Source organism: Bufo bufo, chromosome 2 (assembly GCF_905171765.1).
Source record: "Bufo bufo chromosome 2, aBufBuf1.1, whole genome shotgun sequence".
Lineage (NCBI taxonomy): Eukaryota > Metazoa > Chordata > Amphibia > Anura > Bufonidae > Bufo > Bufo bufo.
In genome coordinates this window covers 43,137,245-43,161,021 of record NC_053390.1, presented here as the reverse complement: position 1 = coordinate 43,161,021, position 23,777 = coordinate 43,137,245, and the positions used below count along the sequence as shown (strand labels likewise).

The window sequence follows — 23,777 nt, the reverse complement described above, 5'->3', positions numbered from 1 at the left end:
GACAGCCATCCAGGTCAGGGACTTGGGAGTGGTCTTGGACTCCAGATTAACCCTGGCTCCTCAGATAAATCAGGTGGTTAGTACCTGTCACTACCAGCTTAAACTTCTGAGGAGGATCTTAAAATACATCGAATCCACTCTCAGGAAAGCCTTGGTCGGAGCAGCGATCAGCAGTCGGTTGGACTATTGTAATGCCTTGTACATGGGACTCCCTAAGAAGAACTTGCATAGACTTCAACTTGTGCAGAATGCCGCAGCAAGGCTACTAATGGGTGTTGCCCGCCGAGAGTATATCACTCCCTCTCTTAATGCCTTGCACTGGCTCCCCGTCCAACAACGGGTGATGTTCAAGATTGGATGCTTCATGCATAGGGTATTCCATGGTGTGGGGCCCTTGTACCTGCGGCGTAAATTCACCAGGTACGTTGAGGACATTGAGGTCTAGTAACTCTGCGAATTTTAACATCCCGCAAGTTAATAAGATCAGACGTGGAGGTAGATCCTTTTCGGCTCAAGAGGCCAGATTTTGGAACCACCTACCCTGAAAATGATTCCCAGTCTTCTCTCATTCAGACATGCACTGAAAACCTTACTTTTCAAACAGGCGTTTGATCTTCCTATATAACACTTATTTTTGGTTCATATAATTTTGGGGGTTTTTCTAAATCTTAGTCTATAAATTCACGGTTGGTAATGTCCCTCCTTTTTTTAAAGATACTTTTTCCTCACGTTTATAAATTTTGTTCTCTTCACATTCTCTATATCTCGCCCGAACCCTCTGAACCTTGAGATCCCTCTACCTTCCCTCCCTTTTTCTTGATTCTCTATTTTGATAAGTGCTAGGAAATTGGTCTCTGGAATAGGTCCCTTATCCTCTAGGCCTTTGCGGCCCATGGTAAAGTGTCATGCCTTCTTTTTCCTCCCTTGTTGAATCAGCCAGCTAAGCGCATCGAGGCCCTAAGGGTAAGACTGCATGTACACAAGACTATACATCATCATCATCATCATGAGGTGGCGGATGTTCTCCTGACGGATCTCCCCCCAGACCTGGATTAAAGCATCAGTCAACTCCTAGACAGTCTGTGTTGCAACATGGCGTTGGTGGACTGAAACATGATGCCCCAGATGTGCTCGATTGGATTCAGGTCTGGGAAACTGTCAGGCCAGTCCATAGCATCAATACCGTCATCATGCAGGAACTACTGACACACTTCAGCCACATGAGGCCTAGCATTGCCATGCATCAGAAGGAACCCAGGGCCCACTGCACCTGCATATGGTCTCACAATGGGTCTGAGGATCTCATCCCGGTACCTAATAGCACATGGAAGGCTGTGCGGCCCTCCAAAGAATTGCCTACCCACACCATTACTGACCCACTGCCAAACTGGTCATGCTGGAGGATGTTGCAGGCAGCAGAACGTTCTCCACGGCGTCTCCAGACTCTGTCACATGTGCTCAGTGCGAACCTGCTCTCATCTGTGAAGAGCACAGGATGCCAATTTCGAATCTGCCAATCTTAGTGTTCTCTGGCAAATGCCAATCGCATTGCACAGTTTTGGGCCCTCATACCACCCTCAAGGGGTCTGTTTATGACAGTTTGAGCAGACACATGGATATTAGTGGCCTGCTGAAGGTCATTTTGCAGGGCTCTTGCACTGCTCCTCCTGTTCCTCCTTGCACAAAGGAGAAGGTAGTGGTCCTGCTGTTGGGTTGTTGCCCTCCTACGGCCCCCTCCACGTCTCCTGGTATCTGCTCCATGCTCCATGCTCTGGACACCGTGCTGACAGACACAGCTAAAGGATGAGAACAGAGAAATGGCCTGTGGTCACTGCAGTACGCAGACCTGCAGGGTGTAGCGATGTGAGGTCATGGTTAATAGGCATACGAGGGTTACTCACAGTTTGTAGGGAGACCCTGGGCAAGCGTACAGCAGTGATGGAGAGGCTGGCACAGAAGTCCTCTGGGGCACTCTCTGTATATAGGGACCAGGCCTGATGGTGGGTGAGGTGCCCTGGATGTTGCAGATGTTTAATGTGCCTAGGGCAAGGTCCCTTTAAAGTTTGTGACGCCAGTGCCTGTAACGGTGGCACACCGGTTGATAGTGGTAGGAGTAATAAGTGAGGAACACGTTGTTGTGGTGAACCAAACTTTCTTTACTGGAAAACGGTTAATTTTGTACAGTCTTTTGTAAATTCAGTTCCATATAGCAGGATCACATCACAAGCAGGCTTTTACATAAATGGCAGGCAACAATGTTCTTTGCAAGATACTCAGAGGGTTAAACACACTCACAGATCAGGCTGTACCTTCTCCTCAGAAATACTGTACACTGTTCCTCAGAACTGCTGTCTGTCTTTATCCCAACGCCCGGATGCCCTAATGCTGGCTTTATCCTTGGTAGAAAACGTCCTCTCGTATATAGCCTTGCTTTAAGTATATCTCCTTCTGCCCCTCAGCTTACTTGTCTAGCTGGAATACTGGCTCTGCTCTGCTTGTGGGAACTTGGCTTCTCAGGAGGCAACTCGTCCCCTGGTGACAAACTTCTGAGCTAACTCTGGCTCAATATCTTCAGGCAGGCTGATCCACACTTGCTAGCCGCCTGGTGTCAACTAGAAACCTGGGCTGTCTAGTTGCATGTCAGAGCCTGCACTTCAGCCCCACTCTGGCTAAAGTGTCTTCTGGCCTCTGACTCTACACTCCACAGACTCTAGACTGCTCCTCCGTGTCTGGGTCTAGCTATATATACTAGGGGTTCCCTAGCTCCCTCTAGTGCCTAGGATGCTGAACTACACCCTAATAGGCCTGCTACACCTATCACAGGAAAATACACATAAATACATATTAAAATGCATGGAGGTGGAGAACAACGTGGCCCAATTGACCCTTGTGTAGTGCCCACATTTACCTAGTGGGACACTACATCACCACCTGCAGAACCACTCCTTTATAGGGGTTGTCTTGCTACATTTCTACCTGTTTAGTTTGCACAACAGCAGGAGAAAGTTATTCACAATCAGTGCTCCATAACTGGACAGGTTGATTTCACAGAAGTGTGATTGACTTGGAGCTACATTGTGTTGTTTAGGTGTTCCCTTTATTTCTTTGAGCAGTGTATTTTATTTACTTAGAGATTGTGAAGCTTTTCTGTCTTTTTCCAGCAGCCATTTTGCAAATGTGACAACAGGAAGTGCAGCCATATCGGTTATCACTTTTGAATTAGCTTCCAAGAAATTGACTGTCCCTTTTTCTTTTAGTTCTAAAACTGACAATTACTGAGAAGATGCTTCAAGTCACCACCAATATGACTGAACTTCCTGTTTAAAAATGGCCGCCACAGCCTTAATAGAAAAATGGCAATATCTCTGAAAGTAAAAGAAATATAATGATCAAACTTTGTCTGCTGCTCTATCATTGTGATTTACTAATATATCAACAGTTTTACCTGTTGCATCAAAATTATTATTATATCTGCCCCTTTGTAGAACGGAGCTCCTTTTCCCTCCACTTTCTTCTTCTTACTGGATGTCTCCATCTCTGTCTACACGACCGATGCCTCGAAGGCATGAACTGCATTAAATTCTGATCTGTCCTTTCCACGGTCACTTTCTCCATCTCAGACATTTGTCCTTACTGCACCCTGAGAAATCAATGATCCAGTTCTGTACGTCATTCCATTAAGTGAACTGGCCCTGCGTCATCCATCATGGACACGTAAGACAGGTTGATCTTTCTAGTTATTGACCATTCCCTAGACTTGCCTAAGATCAACAGTCTATAAAGCTCTCCCTACGCTGGACTCACATCTGCAATTCTGCATATACCAAAGCACTCACGCTTATTCATTGACTAATGACCTATGGATATCATCCTCCTTCACTGTAGCCTCCTGCTGGATAATTATTAGCGGTATGACCCAGATCAATCACAAAAACGGGGTCACTGTACCCCGTGGAGCCCCCTTAAAATGAATGGACAGGCTGGCAGAGCATCATTCATTTCTGCGGAAGTCCCGGAGATGCACACCTACTTGAAAGAAAGCAAAAAGGACAACTCTGGCAATTTTTCTTTTTACATTAAAGGGGTTGTCTCATCTGAGATATTGGTGGCATATCTCCAAACTCTGGGACCTTCACCTATCTCCAGAACAGGCCCCTGAAAGTAAAGGAGAGTGTACCATGCATGCGCGGTGTGCTCTCCATTAGCTTCTACACTGAGCACTCAGCTATTTTCGGAAGTCCCATAGAAATGAATAAAGAGAGCACACCACACAAGCGCGGCCACCACTCATCCACTTTTATGAGATTGCCAGAAATAGCGGAGCCAGTGGTCGGCTATTTTCGCCAGTCCCATAGAAATGATTGGAGGTTGGCCGTGCATGTGCAGCTGCTCTCCGTTCTGGAGACTGGTGCAGGTCCCAAAGGTCGGACCCCCACTTATCTGACATTAGTGCCAAATCCTAGCGATATGCCGCCAATGTCTCAGATGAGTCAACTCCTTTAAGCCAAGGCTTTTAACCTCACCCAATTCATGTCCAAACATGTCCAATCCCGCCCAGTCCCAGTATCCTCAGAGTAAAGATTACCCCTAAAACCCCATTCACAGTAGTGCCATAGTGCCCAGGTGATGTCCCCCTAGTGCCCTCAATCATTGTGATGCCCCCTTAGTGCCTTCTCGCACAGTATGATGTCCCTAAGTGCCTTCACGCAACATGATGCCTCCTTTGTGCCCCTACAAAGCATGATGCCCCCTAAGGGCAGATTTATTATGGCATAAAAAGGTCGTGTTTGAGACTTTTTTAAATGCCACTGTGACAAAGTTTTGTTGCAAGTGGAATTTCTACACCACCCTCATCACTTTCTGAAAAGGGAGGAGTGACTAGGGCTGCAGACTTGGCACATTTATCTTCATTTACACCAGTGTTCTGGAGTAAATGACAGAAATCTATGGCAGCTATGAGGCCTGTGCTGTATGATGCCCCTAACAGTCCCCAGTAAATAAAAAGTCTCCTTTACTTAGACTGGGATAAGTCACGCCAGTCTTAGTAGATTCCAGGCCACACGACTGGATTCTGTTACGACAGCGGCAATACAGGAAAAGATACAATCTTAGAAAGAGAGACATTGGTACACCTTAGTATATATGAGACATAATTACGAGACAGTGGAACACCCCTTTAAGACAGAGCGGTCCATGTTTACTGACTGGTGTAGCTTACGTCAGTCTACATAACGGAGATAACTGGGATGATTTGTGCCAAATGTATTAAAGGGTGCGCACCCCTTATAGACAACCTTCATGCTGCCCAAACTATACAACGTTTTGGAGAATGCAAAGTTTAAATAAAAATAAGGTGGGAATGTGGAGAAGAGTAACTGGGGTGACTCCCGCCGGGCTCGCCTTCAAGCTTAGGTGAGGGCATTGTTAGAGAGTTTGCAATGGGGGGCCCCAGAGCTTCAATTTTTTCCCCTTTAATGCTATGGTCGGGTATTTATATCCGCTCATGAAGAATCCATTTGTGAGGCTAATAAAGAGGTCACAGGCTATATGGCTCATCATGACTCACGAATAATCGGAGAAGCCATACCTGGAGCGCGCGGTTCATACATATTCTGATATATCTCTTCTGATTATAAGTGAATTAATACGAAGCGTCTGACGCCAGGACGGGCGCCGTTAATATACACACAGAAGACAGAGCCATTTAATCTGCCTGATGACGTTCTCCTGTGACTTATTATCCCATCCCCAGACATTTACATGGGACGCCTGATACATAAGTCAATTACAGGGCCGGCTAAACACGAGAAAAATGCTGCTGGAGAAATACCATTAACATAACATCTATGTAGGTAGGTGTCAGCCCTAATAAACTGCAGGGAAAATCTGCCAGAGGCGGCTGCGCTTCAAACGTAGCTGCAGACATTGAGAATTACCCCGGCACCGATTTTACTTAATTTATTTTTGGAGAATTTTTATGCAAAACATTAATTCCAGATGTAAAATAATCCTGGCCCCTTTCCTGTGCCTAAGGATTGCAGCTACTGTCAATGCCGCGGGTCTTCCACCAGCAATTCCAGTGCAGAAGATCCACTGCGTACCCACCATGTCTGGCCATACTCTTAAAGGGATAAGCAGGATTATGTAAATGCATCTACTTTATTCCACTCCTGCCAATGGGCTCACATGGCCTCTCAGCGTCGTGCACATGTATGTGAGGTTGAGCTGCAATCGAGAGGCATAAAGGGGGTGATAAATCCCCCACCGTATATCTGCTAGGAAGCATAGATCTGCACCAAAACTTACACCACTTTGACCTATTTTTCTCATTGGAGACCGTACCCCGACCGGTCTCCAAATTTGGTGAGCAGCAAGAAAAGTTGTAAATCTTTGCACATTATGTCACACCACTGTCACCATTTGGGTCATTATGCACATGAATAGCCCCGCAGCACAAAAATTGCCTAACACACTTCCCCGTGATCTAGCTTGTATAAGGCAAAATGGCAAAATGAATCTATATGTATGTACCAGACGTAAGAAATATCCTGCAGGTATGATATCAATGTCAATGTCAGTAAGTTCCCAGTGAGTCTCCTTCCCCCTCTGGCAGCCATAAATATAGTCTCCTACAGAAAGTTAGAACAAATGTTGTACCATGGAGTCTGGAGCAGTGAAAATAAATAATAAGTCAATCCTCAAATGCAATCTTCTCAGTTTTTCTGTATACCGCCACACTACTGCACAAGCTCTGCTCCTTCCTGACAAGCAGCATAGACTCCATGTGTATAGGCTGCTGTTCAGTAAACACAAGATCGCTACTCATGGATTAAGGAGGAGGATGGGGCTGTGCATGTGTGTCCTCCAGAACTTGGCTTATTAGGTGGACCACTTTGAACACCAGGTAGCGCTATACTATGCAAGTAAATGCCAAAACTCTTTACTGGATCGTTTTTTAAAGGGTTTGTCCAACTTATTCAAAAAGTTGCCCACTCAATGTTTTAAAGTGAAAAACAAAGAAGGTATACTCATTCTCCGATTCCAGAATCTGCTTGCTGGTTCCATCAACGACGCGCCATATACCACCATGTACGAAAAGAATCTTCCTACTCCTGCCCCCAGCCCCCTTTTTCCTTAATCCATTTGGCCTACACTGCGACTCCTAGGAGATGACGCTATGTTTTTCGTCATTTTTTCACATTTGATGAGTGAGGAGGAAAAACAAACTGGTGTAGACACATTGATAAATAGAGAGGGGGGAGGTGCAAATACATTGATAAATTTGGGTTAGTGAGTTTGTTCTGACTGAGCTGCAACCAGATTAGGCAAGATAGCTCTACCCCCCCCCCCCCCCCATCATGTATAGTAGATAAAAAAATAAGAAAAATAGACTCCGAAAATGAAAACGGATGTAAAAAAAATAACCCTTATTTTTTAGTAAAGATTAGTAAATAAAATAGTAAAAATGTAAAAAAACAACAACAACAATTCAACAACATTTCCTTTAAGATTTTTGGATCTGGCCTAAGAGGATTTGTGTCAAATTGATGCTCCTAGGACTCCTAGGAGATGACTATGTTTCTCATCATTTTTCACGTTTGATGAGTGAGGAGGAAAATCATACTGGTGTAAACACATTGATAAATGGGAAAGGAGGGGGGGGGGTACTTTGGAGTAAAAGATGACAAAAAAGGTGCAAATACATTGATAAATTTGGGTTAGAGAGCTGCAACCAGATTAGGCAAGATAGCCTCCCTCTTAATCATGTACAGTAGATAAAAAAAATAATTGCAGAAAATAAAAACAGATGTAAAAATTTTTTTTTTTGTAAAGATTAATAAATAAAATAGTAAAAATGTAAACAAATAAAAAAAATAACAAATAAAAAACATTTCCTTTAAGATTTTTGGATCTGTCCCACGAGCACTTGTGCCACAACTGATGCTCCTCATGTAAGTGCACATCCAAATTCTTATTTTTAACACTTCAGCGGCGAAAAATGTGACCCCGTGTAAAGCCTGCAATGTAGGGCTGTTGTACATGATCACATCATCAGCATAAAATAGAATGACAACGAAGTAAGTGAAACATACCAAATACCTTACACATGCCATTAATGCAGACGTCGCGGCTGTCAGTCCCCTCGAAACACGGCGTTCCGTCAATGACTGAGTCAAGCAGCTTGTCAGCGAAATTGCCTTCTGCATTTCGGCAGTGAAGTTCACAGGGATTAGCTGTGAGGAGTGAGAGGATAATATGAGAGAGGGAACCCATCAACATGCTGCAGATCACTGCTCCTTAAAGGGCTGTCACATGAAAGATCTACATTTTTTAAACCGGCACCTGGATCTGAATATTTTTGTAATTGCATGTAAATAAAAATTTAGCATAGCCAGTGAGTTATTCAATAACATGTATCTGTATAGCGCCACCTGCTGTTTGTTCCTTTGTTTATTTCTCAGTCCTCCTCAATGAGGTGGCCACACGTGCTCAGTTCCATGCTTCAACTGCCGCCAGCTGTATCTACTGTTAGAAGCTATAACAGTTACAGGGAGAGAGCTGCTGCAGAAAGGACACGCCTCCAGAGCTGTTATGGGGAGAGAACTGCAGCAGAAAGGTCACACCCCTGGGCTGTAAAAGGAAGAGAGCTTTAGCATAAAAAAACACGCCTCCTGAGTTGTGATAGGGAGAGAGCTTCAGTAGCATTCTGTCTGGTTTCCGTTATTTTGGATGGAAAAAAGTTCAGTTGACAGGAGCCAGAGGTTGGACACCACTTCTGTAAATCAATAAATATAATAGAAGAAAGTGTCAATGAATTCCACCTCTAGTGTTTTCCTGCCATAGATCTTAGGCCTCATGCACACGACCGTTGTTTTATTCCGTGTCCGTTGTTCCATTTTTAGTGATTTTCTGCGGACCCATTGACTTTCAATGGGTCCGTTGAAAACTCGGCTAATGCACCGTTTGTCATCCGCGTCCGTAGTCCGTGGTTCCAGTCCGTCCAAAAAATATAACCTGTCCTATTTTTTTCACGGAAAACGGTTCGCGGACCCATTCAAGTCAATCGGACCATGAAAAAACGCGGAGGCACATAAGATCGTCATCCACGTCCGCGCGTCCGTTTTTTTCCTATCATTTGCATGGCAAACTTGACTTAGACTTTTTTTTTACTTTCCTTCATGTCTGGTGATCCTCCAAAAATAAAGGAAGACACACGGAAACAAAAACGGAAACGGATCACGGAACAACGGAACCCCATTTTGCGGAACGGAACATAACAACGGTCGTGTGCATGAGGCCTTAGATTGTAAGATACTGTACGTGCCCGGATATTTTTTAAATGTCACTATTATTTTTTTAATTTCTTTTTCTTGTGGCAGAACATTCTAGTTTCACTCCTCTTACTGTAAAGAATCCTTTCCTCTACTGATGACGGAGTCGCCTTCCCTTCACATTATGTCCCTTTGTCTAATAAGTAATTCATTGATATGTTATGGTATAAAATGAAGGTACAGTACAGTACACAGAGAGATAAATGTAAATGTTAAGATAGGCACTCCTCCTCCTGATGTATGAAGACAAATCTTTAATAAATTAAAAATATATTGGCATATTATATATTAAAACATATACAAACAATTAGTGCATGATATCGATATCATAAAAGAAAAAACAAAAACAAAAGGGTGTATACAAATGGATAAATGGCATATAATGATGTTAGTTGATCTAAGTCCTCAATTAGTAGTTCTACACAATGTAAAAAAAAAAAAATATATATATATATATATATATACAAAAAAGATAAAAATCCAGATAATGATATTAATCCTAAAATTTCTATAATCAAAGTTGCTGATTCAAATAGCTTGCATAATTAATATTCCATATTTCATATTTCAAATAACTTTCATGATTAATATTTCATATTTGATGAGTATTCCAGTGTAACGATATTTGTCCAGGATTTACTGTAATGAATGGACTTTTTGACCAAATAACACTTGGCAACAATTGATGTCTTTTGTTGAAACAGAATAATGTTCTGGTAAGCTAGTAATTAATATGGTGGTCTCCAAATTATGTCACTGAGTATTAATAAATCAAAGTCCCATACTGTATCTGATAAGGTGCAATCTGGTGCAATTCTATAACACAAAGTTCAATATCTCATAGGATCCCTGATTGTGTCGAACACAATGAGGTGTAGCAAAAGGCCGTATTGTATCCTTACTCACTATACAAAGTTGATATTGTGCTGACGCGCAGTGAGTTGGGTCAATGTTGTATAGATGCTTAGTAAGATGAATTGATTTATATATGGGAGAAAGTTGCTCTTATCTCCGTAACTGGAAGTGTATTTAAATCCTGGATCCTTGTCACTTGGTACTCACTTGCTCCTATGAGATGAACTGTTGCAATACAGTCTTTTAATCGCTCGAATCTCTCTTGTTAGAGCACGTGTTGTTGGCGTTCGGCGTTCTCCCTTTCTCCTCCTGCTGTTCACCAGGTGGGGAGAATGTTATAAGAGCTCTTCACCGCGATGTTGGGTCCAATCCCTTTGCTCACAATGGAGCGAAGTTGCGATAATGGAGAGTTGTACCACTTTTATCTAGAATGACCCCCATTTCTTAGCTCTATTGTTTGTATATACAGTACAGACCAAAAGTTTGGACACACCTTCTCATTCAAAGAATTTCATGACTATGAAGGCATCAAAACTATGAATAAACACATGTGGAATTATATACATAACAAACAAGTGTAAAACAACTGAAAATATGTCATATTCTAGGTTCTTCAAAGTAGCCACCTTTTGCTTTGATTACTGCTTTGCACACTCTTGGCATTCTCTTGATGAGCTTCAAGAGGTAGTCCCCTGAAATGGTCTTCCAACAGTCTTGAAGGAGTTCCCAGAGATGCTTAGCACTTGTTGGCCCTTTTGCCTTCACTCTGCAGTCCAGGTCACCCCAAACCATCTCGATTGGGTTCAGGTCCGGTGACTGTGGAGGCCAGGTCATCCTGCGCAGCACCCCATCACTCTCCTTCATGGTCAAATAGCCCTTACTTTCAAAGTTTTCCCAATTTTTCGGCTGACTGACTGACCTTCATTTCTTAAAGTAATGATGGCCACTCGTATTTCTTTACTTAGCTGCTTTTTTCTTGCCATAATACAAATTCTAACAGTCTATTCAGTAGGACTATCAGCTGTGTATCCACCTGACTTCTCCTCAACGCAACTGATGGTCCCAACCCCATTTATAAGGCAAGAAATCCCACTTATTAAACCTGACAGGGCACACCTGTGAAGTGAAAACCATTTCAGGGGTCTACCTCTTGAAGCTCATCAAGAGAATGCCAAGAGTGTGCAAAGCAGTAATCAAAGCAAAAGGTGGCTACTTTGAAGAACCTAGAATATGACATATTTTCAGTTGTTTCACACTTGTTTGTTATGTATATAATTCCACATGTGTTAATTCATAGTTTTGATGCCTTCAGTGTGAATCTACAATTTTCATAGTCATGAAAATAAAGAAAACTTATTGAATGAGAAGATGTGTCCAAACCTTTGGTCTGTACTGTATATAATGGTGTGCAGCCATTTTGTTTTTTGTAATTATGTTTGCTTCATGGATATGCACCTGTGATCCTGAAGGTTTTAGTCTAAATTTTCTTCCATACTAACAGCAGCATAAAGTAGAGACAGGTGAGTTGATGTCAGAGGTCTGTCATTTATAAGTTAAAAGTAAGTGGTTGCCGAGAACCAACTTCACAATCATTGCAGACTGGGCCTGGAAAAGAGTCCCGGCCACCTGAGAAAAGTCATGGTTATTCATAAATTCCTGCTCTCCCTGCCCACCTGCTGATGGCTGACAGTCTTCTACCTAGTTTTCTCCCTTTCTCTCTAGGAGAGAACTGCCAATCATCAGCAGATTGTCACGGCGGACAGGATACAAGATACACAGAAAATCAACAAACAAGTGTCTAGGCAAGAAGCTGGGGATAAAGGTCACCTCCTGACAAATCCCTACAGCTCTCCCTAGACTTCTATGCCCATGTTCAGACCCTGAAGGTGGGAATAAACGTGTCCCCGTGGCTAGGCTGAAGATTCCCTAAAATCCCTAAGATGGTGAAAGGGGGAAAGAGGCAGCCTGCTCCCTCAGGACCTGGAGGGGGCAGGCGTCTCTCTAACAGCCTAGACAGACAACCACAAGAAAACAAAACCAACTTATCTTTTACTGAGCAGGAACAGCAAATCCTTCCTTCCTTCCTCTGAGCCAGACAGAAGCTATAACCAGCACAGGACACTGGGAGTGGGCGTAATTTAAACTCAAACCAACGACCCCACCCAGTGCACCTGAAGGGAGGCGGATATAGCTCAACTCCAAAACAAAAACAAAAGGCTACACACGTGCTGCTAACCTGACAGACCTCCGCACATAGCCTGTGCAGGGCATGACACAGATGGGTGAGAGCAGGAGATTATGAATAACCAGGACTCTTCTCAAGAAAATTTGACTCTTTTCAAGGCCTGGGCTGCAATGATTATGAGGCTGGTTCTGAGCAACCACTTACTTTTAGCTCATGAGTGACACACTGCTGAAATCAGCATTTCTGTCACTAAAGTTGATGACAGGTTCCCTTTAAATTAAAGTATGGTAAATCTGTACAATATATTCCAAGGCATGCCCGAAGTTATTTGGAGATGAATATATATAAAATGCGATTGTCTTTTTAATTTATTAAAGATTTGTCTTCATACATCGGAAAGAGGAGTGCCTATCTTAACATTTCCATTTATCTCTCTTTATATTGGGATTGGGTGACCCAAACGATAGTGAACCCTCCATTATCCATTTCGTCCTAGTGTGAGCCCCCAACTGTTCATATCTTTTACAGTACACAGTTTTCTACTTAAAGGGAACCAGAAAATAACTGTCAATCACTGATAGGACCGCCCACGGGACTCCTAAGCCTAAAATCAGCAGAAACTTAAAGGAATAAGTGATACTCAATGGTTTCCCATAAAACAATATATTAATCTGCTCAGTTCCTCCTGCTCTATATCATGCATCCTGAAGACTGGATAGAATTTTCAACATGGTGGGTTCCCTCTAAGTGAGCACTATTGACAATATCCTACTATCCCTTTAAGAATAGTTTCCAATAACACTAGCTATTAAAGGGTCACCTGTTTCTTGGGGGGGGGGGGGGGATTCAAAAATCTACGAAAAATAAAATTGCCATAATCCATGCACTGTCTCACTAAATGTATATATCTCTTATATATATAAAAATGAGTTTCTGTCTGTCTGTTCTTTATGCGCGACCAAACAACTGAACCGATAAACCAAATTTGGCACACAGGTACATTAGGTGTCCGGGAAGATTTAAGACTGGGACTCAGCTCTCTAGGATGTACCGTTCCTGAGATATTCCCAAAAAAATTACCTGCTTTAGCCAATACAAGCCTGCAGGTCTTTCTCTTCAAATCCCAACTGCCATACACACAGTTTTACTCCAGGTTTCCATAACAACCCAGCTATTCTTCTTCACTGCTGTAGGTCAGCTTTAGGCTAGGGCTACAGGACGACAATAAGTTGCACGATACATAGGGCACAACTACACTGCTTGGATGGATTTTTTGTGACTGTCGTGTCGCAGTCGCAGCATGTCGCAGTGCGACACCATAGCCTATCATTATAAAAGTTGTTGAGACAAAATGTCTGGCGACACATGTAGTCTTGTAGCCCTAGCATTAAAGGGGCAGGGCATTGTGGAGGTCACTGTTAAACAGGCGAGCAATGTGAAGGTCACTGTTAAGGAGGCGGGCACTGTGGAGGTCACTGTTAAAGGAATGGGCACTGTGGAGGTCACTGTTAAAGGGGCGGGTGCTGTGGAGGTCACTGTTAAAGAGGCGGGCACTGTGGAGGTCACTGTTAAAAGGGCGGACACTGTGGAGGTCACTGGTAAAGGGGCGGGCCCCTGAAGAGGTCACTGTCAAGGGAGTAGGGTGCTGTGAAACTCAATGTTAAAGGGGCGGGCTGATGTGAAGGTCAAAGTTAAAGGGATGGGCTGCTGTAGAGGTCCCATTTTAAAGTGAAGGGGGGTCAGTGTTAAGGGGTGGGAAACTGTGGAGCTCACTGTTAAAGGGGTGGGGTGCTGTAGAGGTCACTGTTATGGGGGATACTGTTGATATCTTTTAACGACACACAGAAACATTAAATGAAATAGATGAAATATACCCGTGCGAAGCCGGGTCATTCTGCTAGTCTTTTATATATATATATATATATATATATATATATATATATATATACAGGGAGTGCAGAATTATTAGGCAAGTTGTATTTTTGAGGATTAATTTTATTATTGAACAACAACCATGTTCTCAATGAACCCAAAAAACTCATTAATATCAAAGCTGAATATTTTTGGAAGTAGATTTTAGTTTGTTTTTAGTTTTAGCTATTTTAGGGGGATATCTGTGTGTGCAGGTGACTATTACTGTGCATAATTATTAGGCAAATTAACAAAAAACAAATATATACCCATTTCAATTATTTATTTTTACCAGTGAAACCAATATAACATCTCAACATTCACAAATATACATTTCTGACATTCAAAAACAAAACAAAAACAAATTAGTGACCAATATAGCCACCTTTCTTTGCAAGGACACTCAAAAGCCTGCCATCCATGGATTCTGTCAGTGTTTTGATCTGTTCACCATCAACATTGCGTGCAGCAGCAACCACAGCCTCCCAGACACTGTTCAGAGAGGTGTACTGTTTTCCCTCCTTGTAAATCTCACATTTGATGATGGACCACAGGTTCTCAATGGGGTTCAGATCAGGTGAACAAGGAGGCCATGTCATTAGATTTTCTTCTTTTATACCCTTTCTTGCCAGCCACGCTGTGGAGTACTTGGACGCGTGTGATGGAGCATTGTCCTGCATGAAAATCATGTTTTTCTTGAAGGATGCAGACTTCTTCCTGTACCACTGCTTGAAGAAGGTGTCTTCCAGAAACTGGCAGTAGGACTGGGAGTTGAGCTTGACTCCATCCTCAACCCGAAAAGGCCCCACAAGCTCATCTTTGATGATACCAGCCCAAACCAGTACTCCACCTCCACCTTGCTGGCGTCTGAGTCGGACTGGAGCTCTCTGCCCTTTACCAATCCAGCCACGGGCCCATCCATCTGGCCCATCAAGACTCACTCTCATTTCATCAGTCCATAAAACCTTAGAAAAATCAGTCTTGAGATATTTCTTGGCCCAGTCTTGACGTTTCAGCTTGTGTGTCTTGTTCAGTGGTGGTCGTCTTTCAGCCTTTCTTACCTTGGCCATGTCTCTGAGTATTGCACACCTTGTGCGTTTGGGCACTCCAGTGCAGTTGAAGCTCTGAAATATGGCCAAACTGGTGGCAAGTGGCATCTTGGCAGCTGCACGCTTGACTTTTCTCAGTTCATGGGCAGTTATTTTGCGCCTTGGTTTTTCCACACGCTTCTTGCGACCCTGTTGACTATTTTGAATGAAACTCTTGATTGTTCGATGATCACGCTTCAGAAGCTTTGCAATTTTGAGAGTGCTGCATCCCTCTGCAAGATATCTCACTATTTTTGACTTTTCTGAGCCTGTCAAGTTCTTCTTTTGACCCATTTTGCCAAAGGAAAGGAAGTTACCTAATAATTATGCACACCTAATATAGGGTCTTGATGTCATTAGACCACACCCCTTCTCATTACAGAGATGCACATCACCTAATATGCTTAATTGGTAGTAGGCTTTCGAGCCTATACAGCTTGGAGTAAGACAACATGCATAAAGAGGATGATGTGGTCAAAATACTCATTTGCCTAATAATTCTGCACGCAGTGTATATATATATAAAAATGAGTTTCTGTCTGTCTGGACGTCTGTCTGTCTGTTCTTTATGCGTGACAAAACGACTGGACCGATCTTCACCAAATTTGGCACACAGGTACATCAGGTGTCCGGGAAGGTTTTAGACCAGGTCTCAGCTCTCTAGGAAGTACCGTTCCTGAGATATATATAAAAAATGACCTGCATTAGCCAATACAAGCCTGCAAGTCTTTCACTCATATCCTAACTGCCATACATACGGTCACATGTCCGTTATCAGCCAATAGAGGCTCGCAGGCCCTTAGTCTCCACATACACACAGTTTTACTCCAGGTTTCCATAACAACCTAGCCATTTTTCTTCACTGCTGTAGGTCAGCTGTTTTGCAGCTACAGCCAGCACACTCTGGGATTTGAATATGCAAAACAGATGATGACTCATGCTGCTGTGTGTGTGCAAGAGAGAGAGAAAATGGTGACATGAGGAGACATGCTTGTGCAGAGGCCGAGTACAGGATCCAGTGCCATCCTCAGGTCTGTGGGACTTGGAGCGTTCAAAGTCACTGTCAGAAGTGACTGATGCCTGCCAGCAATGCAGATGTTGTCAAGGAAGAAAGGATCGGTTCCCGGAAGGTCAGTTGGACCGTGGAACATTGTTACAGACCCTGTGAGGCCTCATGGTGGATGGAAGGACCTGCGAGTTGGTGTAAGTCCCCATTGGGTAAGGACCAGGCCAGGGTCAGCGATCCAGAATGCTTCCCAGAGAGAGAGAGAGAGAGAGAGAGAGAGAGAGAGAGAGGGGGAACCGGGTCCCGGAAGGCTGGAAGAGCCGTGGAACGGTTGGATGGAGCTACCAGGAGAGGTGGTGTTGCTCAGCTTGGAGAAGAAGAAGTCCGCCATTTTGTGAGCTGCATGAGAGAACCGTGTGGATCCGAATTCTGTTCGCAGGAATGAGTATCGGCGTCAAGAAGCTGATCGGGACAGAGGGTCAGAGTTACAGAATCTGCAGGGTCACATGTTGTGGCAGGGACTTGCTGTCAGTCTGGAGCAACCAGTAAACACAGGACATACCCAGGTCAGTGACTCAGCGACACGGTTATTGACTTATAGGCTCCGCCGCCATTGGTCAGGTTCGTTACCCTCCGGCACAGTATCGACTTGCAGGCTCTGCTGTGTACGCCGCCTTGGGTACGGTGGTTCATTTGGGCTGGTACCGTGACTCTGAGCCTGGGGTATAGGGTATTCTGGACACTCGGTTGTTGCTACACTCCAAGGCTACTCCAGCGTCCAGGCTGGGAGTATTCGGGACACGTGAACAGTGTAGTTTGGGGGCAAGAGAAAGGAATGTGACATGTTGTTCATTGTATTTGATATATATGTGACATATATATACTCTCTGTAACTACTGTTATTATTATTTCTGTTAATACCACTGTTAAGTAAAGTTACTGTTTTTGCATCAGAAGCTGGTGTCCGTGTCGCTTTCCTTATTCCATGACTTCGCTGTATCCTGGGGGTCCCTCCCCGGTTCACGGTCCTACAGGGACGGGTGCTGTAGAGGTCACTGATATGGGGGATACTGTTGATATCTTTTAACGACACACAGAAACATGAAATGAAATAGATGAAATAGACCCAGGAGAAGCCGGGTCCTTCTGCTATCTCTTATATACCGTATACTGTTTGAAAATTAGTTTCTCTCTGTCTGTCTGTTCTTTATCCGCGACCAAACAACTGAACCGATAAACCGATCTTCACCAAATTTGGCCGATCTTCACCAAATTTGGCACACAGGTACACCAGGTGTCCAGGAAGGTTTTAGACCGGGTCTCAGCTCTCTAGGACGTACCGTTCCTGAGATATTCCCAAAAAATGACCTGCATTAGACAATACAAGCCTGCAGGTCTTTCTCTTCATATCCCAACTGCCATACACACGGTCACATGTACCTTATCAGCCAATAGAAGCTCGCAGGCCCTTAGTCTCCACATACACACAGTTTTACTCCAGGTTTCCATAACAACCCAGCCATTTTTCTTCACTGCTGTAGGTCAGCTTTAGGCTAGGGCTACACGACGACATGTGCTGCTTGACAATATGTCTCACGACACATAGGGCACAACTACACTGCGACACTAATGTCACACGACAATTTTTATAATGATAATCTATGGTGTTGCACTGCGACATGCTGCGACTGTGACATCTCTGATGGATTTTTTGCGAGTGTCGTGTCACAGCATGTCGCAGTGCGACACCACAGCCTATTATTATAGAAATTGTGTGACATTGGTGCGACAAAATGTCGCAAGACACAATGTCTTTGTGTAGCCCTAGCCATAAAGGGGCAGGGCACTGTGGAGGTCACTGTTAAGGGGGCAGGGGCCACTATTAAAGGGGCAGCTGCTATGGAGGTCACTGTTAAGGGGCAGGGGCCACTATTAAAAGGGCAGCTGCTGTGGAGGTCACTGTAAAGGGGCAGGGGCCACTATTAAAAGGGCAGCTGCTGTGGAGGTCACTGTTAAAGGGGCGGCCATTGTGGAGGTCACTGGTAAAGGGGCTTTCACTGTGGATGTTACTGCTAAGGGGCAGACCGCTGTGGAGGTCACTGTTAAAGGGACAGGCACTGTGGAGGTCACTGTTAAGTCAGCAGAGTGCTGTGAGGTCACGGTTAAGGAAACGGAGTACTGTGGCAGTTACTGTTAAAGGGATAGGTGCTGTGGAGATCTCTGTTAAGGTGGCAGGGAACAGTGGAGGTCACAGAAAAGGGGACGGTCCCCTATGGAGGTTAGTGTTAAGGGGCAGGGTGCTGTAGAGGTCACTGTTAAGGGGGTGGGCCCCTGAGGATGTCAATGTCAAGGGAGTGGGGTGCTGTGAAACTCACAGTTAAAGGGGCAGGCTGCTGTGAAGGTCAAAGTTAAGGGGATGGGCTGCTGTGGAGATTCCATTGTAAGGAGGCGGAGCACTGTGGGGGGGGGGGGCAGTGTTAAGTGGTGAGGGGCTGTGGAGTTCACTGTTAAGGGGTGGGGTACTATAGAGGTCACTGTTATGGGAGATACTGTCGATATCTTTTAACGACACACAGAAACATTAAATCAAATAGATGAAATATACCACGGAGAAGCCGGGTCCTTCTGCTAGTATTACATATATACCCCATTCATTGTGTACAAGCAGCCAGCATGTGATCACTACTGCCAATCAGTAGTGCCACTGGCATCATGATGCCAATTAGTGCAGCATGTGACCTCTGCAGTGGTCCGGTTCTGGCTGCTTGTAAACAAAGACCAGGGGGTCTGCGGTGCATGTGCTGGATTGCTGCAGGATAGTTTTATATATATATATATATATATATATATATATATATATACAGTACAGACCAAAAGTTTGGACACACCTTCTCATTCAAAGAGTTTTCTTTATTTTCATGACTATGAAAATTCTAGATTCACACTGAAGGCATCAAAACTATGAATTAACACATGTGGAATTATATACATAACAAACAAGTGTGAAACAACTGAAAATATGTCATATTCTAGGTTCTTCAAAGTAGCCACCTTTTGCTTTGATTACTGCTTTGCACACTCTTGGCATTCTCTTGATGAGCTTCAAGAGGTAGTCCCCTGAAATGGTTTTCACTTCACAGGTGTGCCCTGTCAGGTTTAATAAGTGGGATTTCTTGCCTTATAAATGGGGTTGGGACCATCAGTTGCGTTGAGGAGAAGTCAGGTGGATACACAGCTGATAGTCCTACTGAATAGACTGTTAGAATTTGTATTATGGCAAGAAAAAAGCAGCTAAGTAAAGAAAAACGAATGGCCATCATTACTTTAAGAAATGAAGGTCAGTCAGTCAGCCGAAAAATTGGGAAAACTTTGAAAGTAAGGGCTATTTGACCATGAAGGAGAGTGATGGGGTGCTGTGCCAGATGACCTGGCCTCCACAGTCACTGGACCTGAACCCAATCGAGATGGTTTGGGGTGAGCTGGACCGCAGAGTGAAGGCAAAAGGGCCAACAAGTGCTAAGCATCTCTGGGAACTCCTTCAAGACTGTTGGAAGACCATTTCAGGTGACTACCTCTTGAAGCTCATCAAGAGAATGCCAAGAGTGTGCAAAGCAGTAATCAAAGCAAAAGGTGGCTACTTTGAAGAACCTAGAATATGACATATTTTCAGTTGTTTCACACTTGTTTGTTATGTATATAATTCCACATGTGTTAATTCATAGTTTTGATGCCTTCAGTGTGAATCTACAATTTTCATAGTCATGAAAATAAAGAAAACTCTTTGAATGAGAAGGTGTGTCCAAACTTTTGGTCTGTACTGTATATATATATATATATATATATATATATATATATATATATATTTATATACTGACGAGCAAAAGGGTAACAATGCTTAGAACTTTTGACTTCCAGGCTCTATATCTGCATAACTAATCATATGCTAAATAGTTGCAAGTCCAATTTATGTATCAGCTAGCCGAGGTGATTGTCTATAAAACGATGGGAGTCTCACATTGGAAGCTGTAGTGGTGAGATATGGAGCCTGAGAGTCAAAAATGCAAAACAGGTTTACTTTTTTACTTGTCAGTGTATATCATTTGTAGTTTCTATTTTTATTATTATAGCACCTTTAATTCCTGTAAATTGCATAAACAGCGCCAGCATATGGCTTTTCTTCACATCCCTTCTTTATGTGGCATCTGCATGTGTCTACATCTGGCCACTACAAGGGGGAGCTCACTGCATACAGTTTAATAGAGCACCCATTGAAGTCTATTGAGGTTAATTCCTATGCATCAAGCCTTTATCAGAGTCCTGCCTAACCTGGCAGCAGTCCCTATTTCTGGGAACACGTATGGCATAGCATAGCTTTTTATTTAGGTATAGCAGCCCTCTCATTCCCATGAAGCCCCGTGAAATTGAAATTCACCACAACCCTCTGAGTTTTCTGCGACAGAATTCACAGAATATTAATTGCTTTAATATTTTATGACAGGATTCCTGTCACACTTCGGTGTGGGAGGGAAACACCACACCGAGCATAGGAAGGAAGGGGGGAACAGGAAATTAGCCCTGAGAACAAGGGAAGGAAGATGGACACCTTCTATTAAAACCTAACCAAAATCCTGACTTACTACCAGTATGAACAGACCCCAGAGGTATAGGGACCCTGGTACTAATGGCAGGGACGAGACTACCTGTTCCTCCAAAAGTAAGGACGAACAGGAGTCTCCTTCAGGCCTAATACAAACAAAATACAAAAGGGGAAAGGAAAGACTTAACTTCAAGGGGGCTATAGAAGCACCAGGAACTCCGCCGAGATCCACACACCAGCTGTCCACAACTGAAACTGAAGCTATAAACCGCACAGCATAGTGGGAGAAGCAACTATAAATAAGGAAGGTTAAATGACCACATTAGCAACACCTGAGACAAGGGGTGCGGCCATTGCCAGAAACACCATAGACGCCTATTGATCCACAAGGAAAACCTGTCAGATCAAACCATGTGTTGCCAGTCTCACCGATCTGCCACCTGTCGCGGGAACGTCTGTGACAGTTCCCCAATGGTGATCCGCATGTTAATATATTATTCTCCTAGACACACGAGGCGCCCCTTATATGCATCACAGAGCTGTATCCCCCAGCAGCGGGCAAACCAGCCGGGCAGTCATAGGCTCGTAATTCAAAAATAAATATTTCTGCACAAAGTAAAATGTAAATTTCTAGACAAAACCCTCATGTGTTCCTGCTTCTAGCAGCTCACTTCTAATGACTGGGAAGCCCCATCGTGTCACAAGTCATGAGGCAGCCTCATAGCTCTGCGTCATTTAGGAGTATGGGTTGGTGAGATGGTGCGAGGATTACGGCTCCGACCTGCGTGCTGGGTTAGCTACGGTAGTTACATTACAGGGTACAGAAGAGGTGGGGGGGGGGGGGACTGACATCAGATAGGTCAGACCTAACAGATCTCTAGATCTTTATGTGCAGAACCTTTGTCCTCAGGGTTCAGTAGTTGGTTCTGCAGAGCTCCCTTTCTTTGTAGTTCACTAACAGGAAGGTGTTATCGTTGTCTGCCCTGTTACAGATACAGTAGAGCTGCAACCCGGTCACCATTTCTAAGAGCTGCTCTTAGGCCTCTTTCACACGAGTGAGTTTTCTGCACGGGTGCAATGCGTGACGTGAACACGCATAGCACCCGCAATGAATCCTGACCCATTCATTTCATTGGGTCTGTGCACATAAGCGTTTTTTTTTTCACGCATAATTTCTGCATTGCATGAGAGCTGCAGCATGTTCTATAGTCTGTGTTTTTCGTGCAGCCCTGGCCCCACAGAAGTGAATGAGGCTTCAGTTAAAAATTTGCTGCGTCCAGATGCAATGCATTTTTCAGTGATGGTTGCTAGGAGGTGTTGTTTGTAAATCTTCAGTTTTTTTCACATTAGTGAAAAACGCATCAAAACGCATTGCACTCGCGCGGAAAAAACTGAACAACTGAACGCAATCGCAGACAAAACTGACTGAACTTGCTTGCAAAATGGTGCAAGTTTCACTGAACGCATCTTGAATGCATCCGGACCTAATCTGCCATGCTCATGTGAAAGAGGCCTTACACAATCAGAACAATTATCATTGAACGTTCTAGGAATAGGATAATTGTCTTGTGTAAAGGTCACGTCTTTCATCTAGCACCAAAATGAGTAGTTTCTGGGCAGGGAATTATCCAGTGTAAACAGGGGTCTGTTGCCCATAAGCAATGTGTCTCTAGGGGGACAAACAATCGCAATATCAATTGCTCCTCCTGATAAAGAGCACATGATTGTTGCATGTAATTCGGACAATTAGCAGGCAAGTTTGACTTGCTCCTGATAATTGCCAGGAAAATAGTCCTGTGTACAGGGGTGGACTGGGAACTTAAAGTTGGTAAAAAAAACTTAAAAGTGGCTCCATGTTGTAGGTGGGGGGGGCTCCAAATTGACAGAAGGCGGGACAACACAAGTAGGCGGTATCAGCATTACCATAGCAAAATACCATCCCTTCAGAGCCATATACAACAGAGCAGCAGAGTATACTGCCCCAAAAGTTGTCCCTTTGTGGTGGCCATCAATAGCTGCCATCTTCTGTCCTCCTCCTCTACTTGTCTCTGATTAAGTTATGGACCAGGGGGTGGAGATGGCGGTGAGATGTGAGCCACAGCAGATGAATTCAGGAGGGCATGTGCGGTCTCTGGCTGGGTACATGAGTACCTGATTCTCACAGTGTTACCACTGAGAGCTCATTATGTACCTGGCCAGCGGCAGAGAGGTGGGTATCAGCCATGTAAGGGTTATGGCCAATCTGCTCCTGCCTGTGTTAAAGGACCATAAGAAGCAGTGCCTGCTTAAATCAGTGCTGAGGCTGCTGTAATCACAGTACTTAAATAGTTGCTGTACTGTCACACAATTTCATTTAATAGAGAATGGTGTAACTAGAACATTTCTAGGTCACTTCATTTAAAATATCTGCCTGCATTCACCTGAGAAAAAAGCTGTAAAGTCATGGCCACTGGGGTCTCACTTCCACCTAGGTTGCAGTCCATTGCTTTTGTTAGGCAAGATCCGTCCCTAGTAACAGAGACTCAGATGGCTGAGAGGAAGTGGGGGAGTGTCAGAGCTAGGTGGGATACTAAGGTTGATAAAAGAACTGCTTATACACTGCTTTTGAACATCACAGGAGCCTCCTGCCTTTCTGTAAGTGTGATTTATCCCTCCTTATCTGTTCCTTGAGCTTTCGAGCTGAAAAAAAACATAGTGCAAAGTAAGGCAAAGGATGTCATAGCAGTACAGTGCTGCCAGAAGGGAGACGCTCCTTGCTTTTGAGTGAAATGCATCTAGCTGTGCAGCTTTAACAGGTAATGAT

The 23,777-nt window shown here is 43.9% G+C and overlaps 1 protein-coding gene across 1 annotated transcript in view; it reads right to left on the bottom strand.

The window, feature by feature from the left end:
- The window catches only part of ADAMTS12 (ADAM metallopeptidase with thrombospondin type 1 motif 12), a 527,800-nt gene that overhangs the window by 114,702 nt on the left and 389,321 nt on the right, over positions 1-23,777 (bottom strand). Inside the window, 1 exon segment of the mRNA XM_040421001.1 lies at positions 8,101-8,234. Within this exon segment, the coding sequence (XP_040276935.1) occupies positions 8,101-8,234 (134 nt within the window).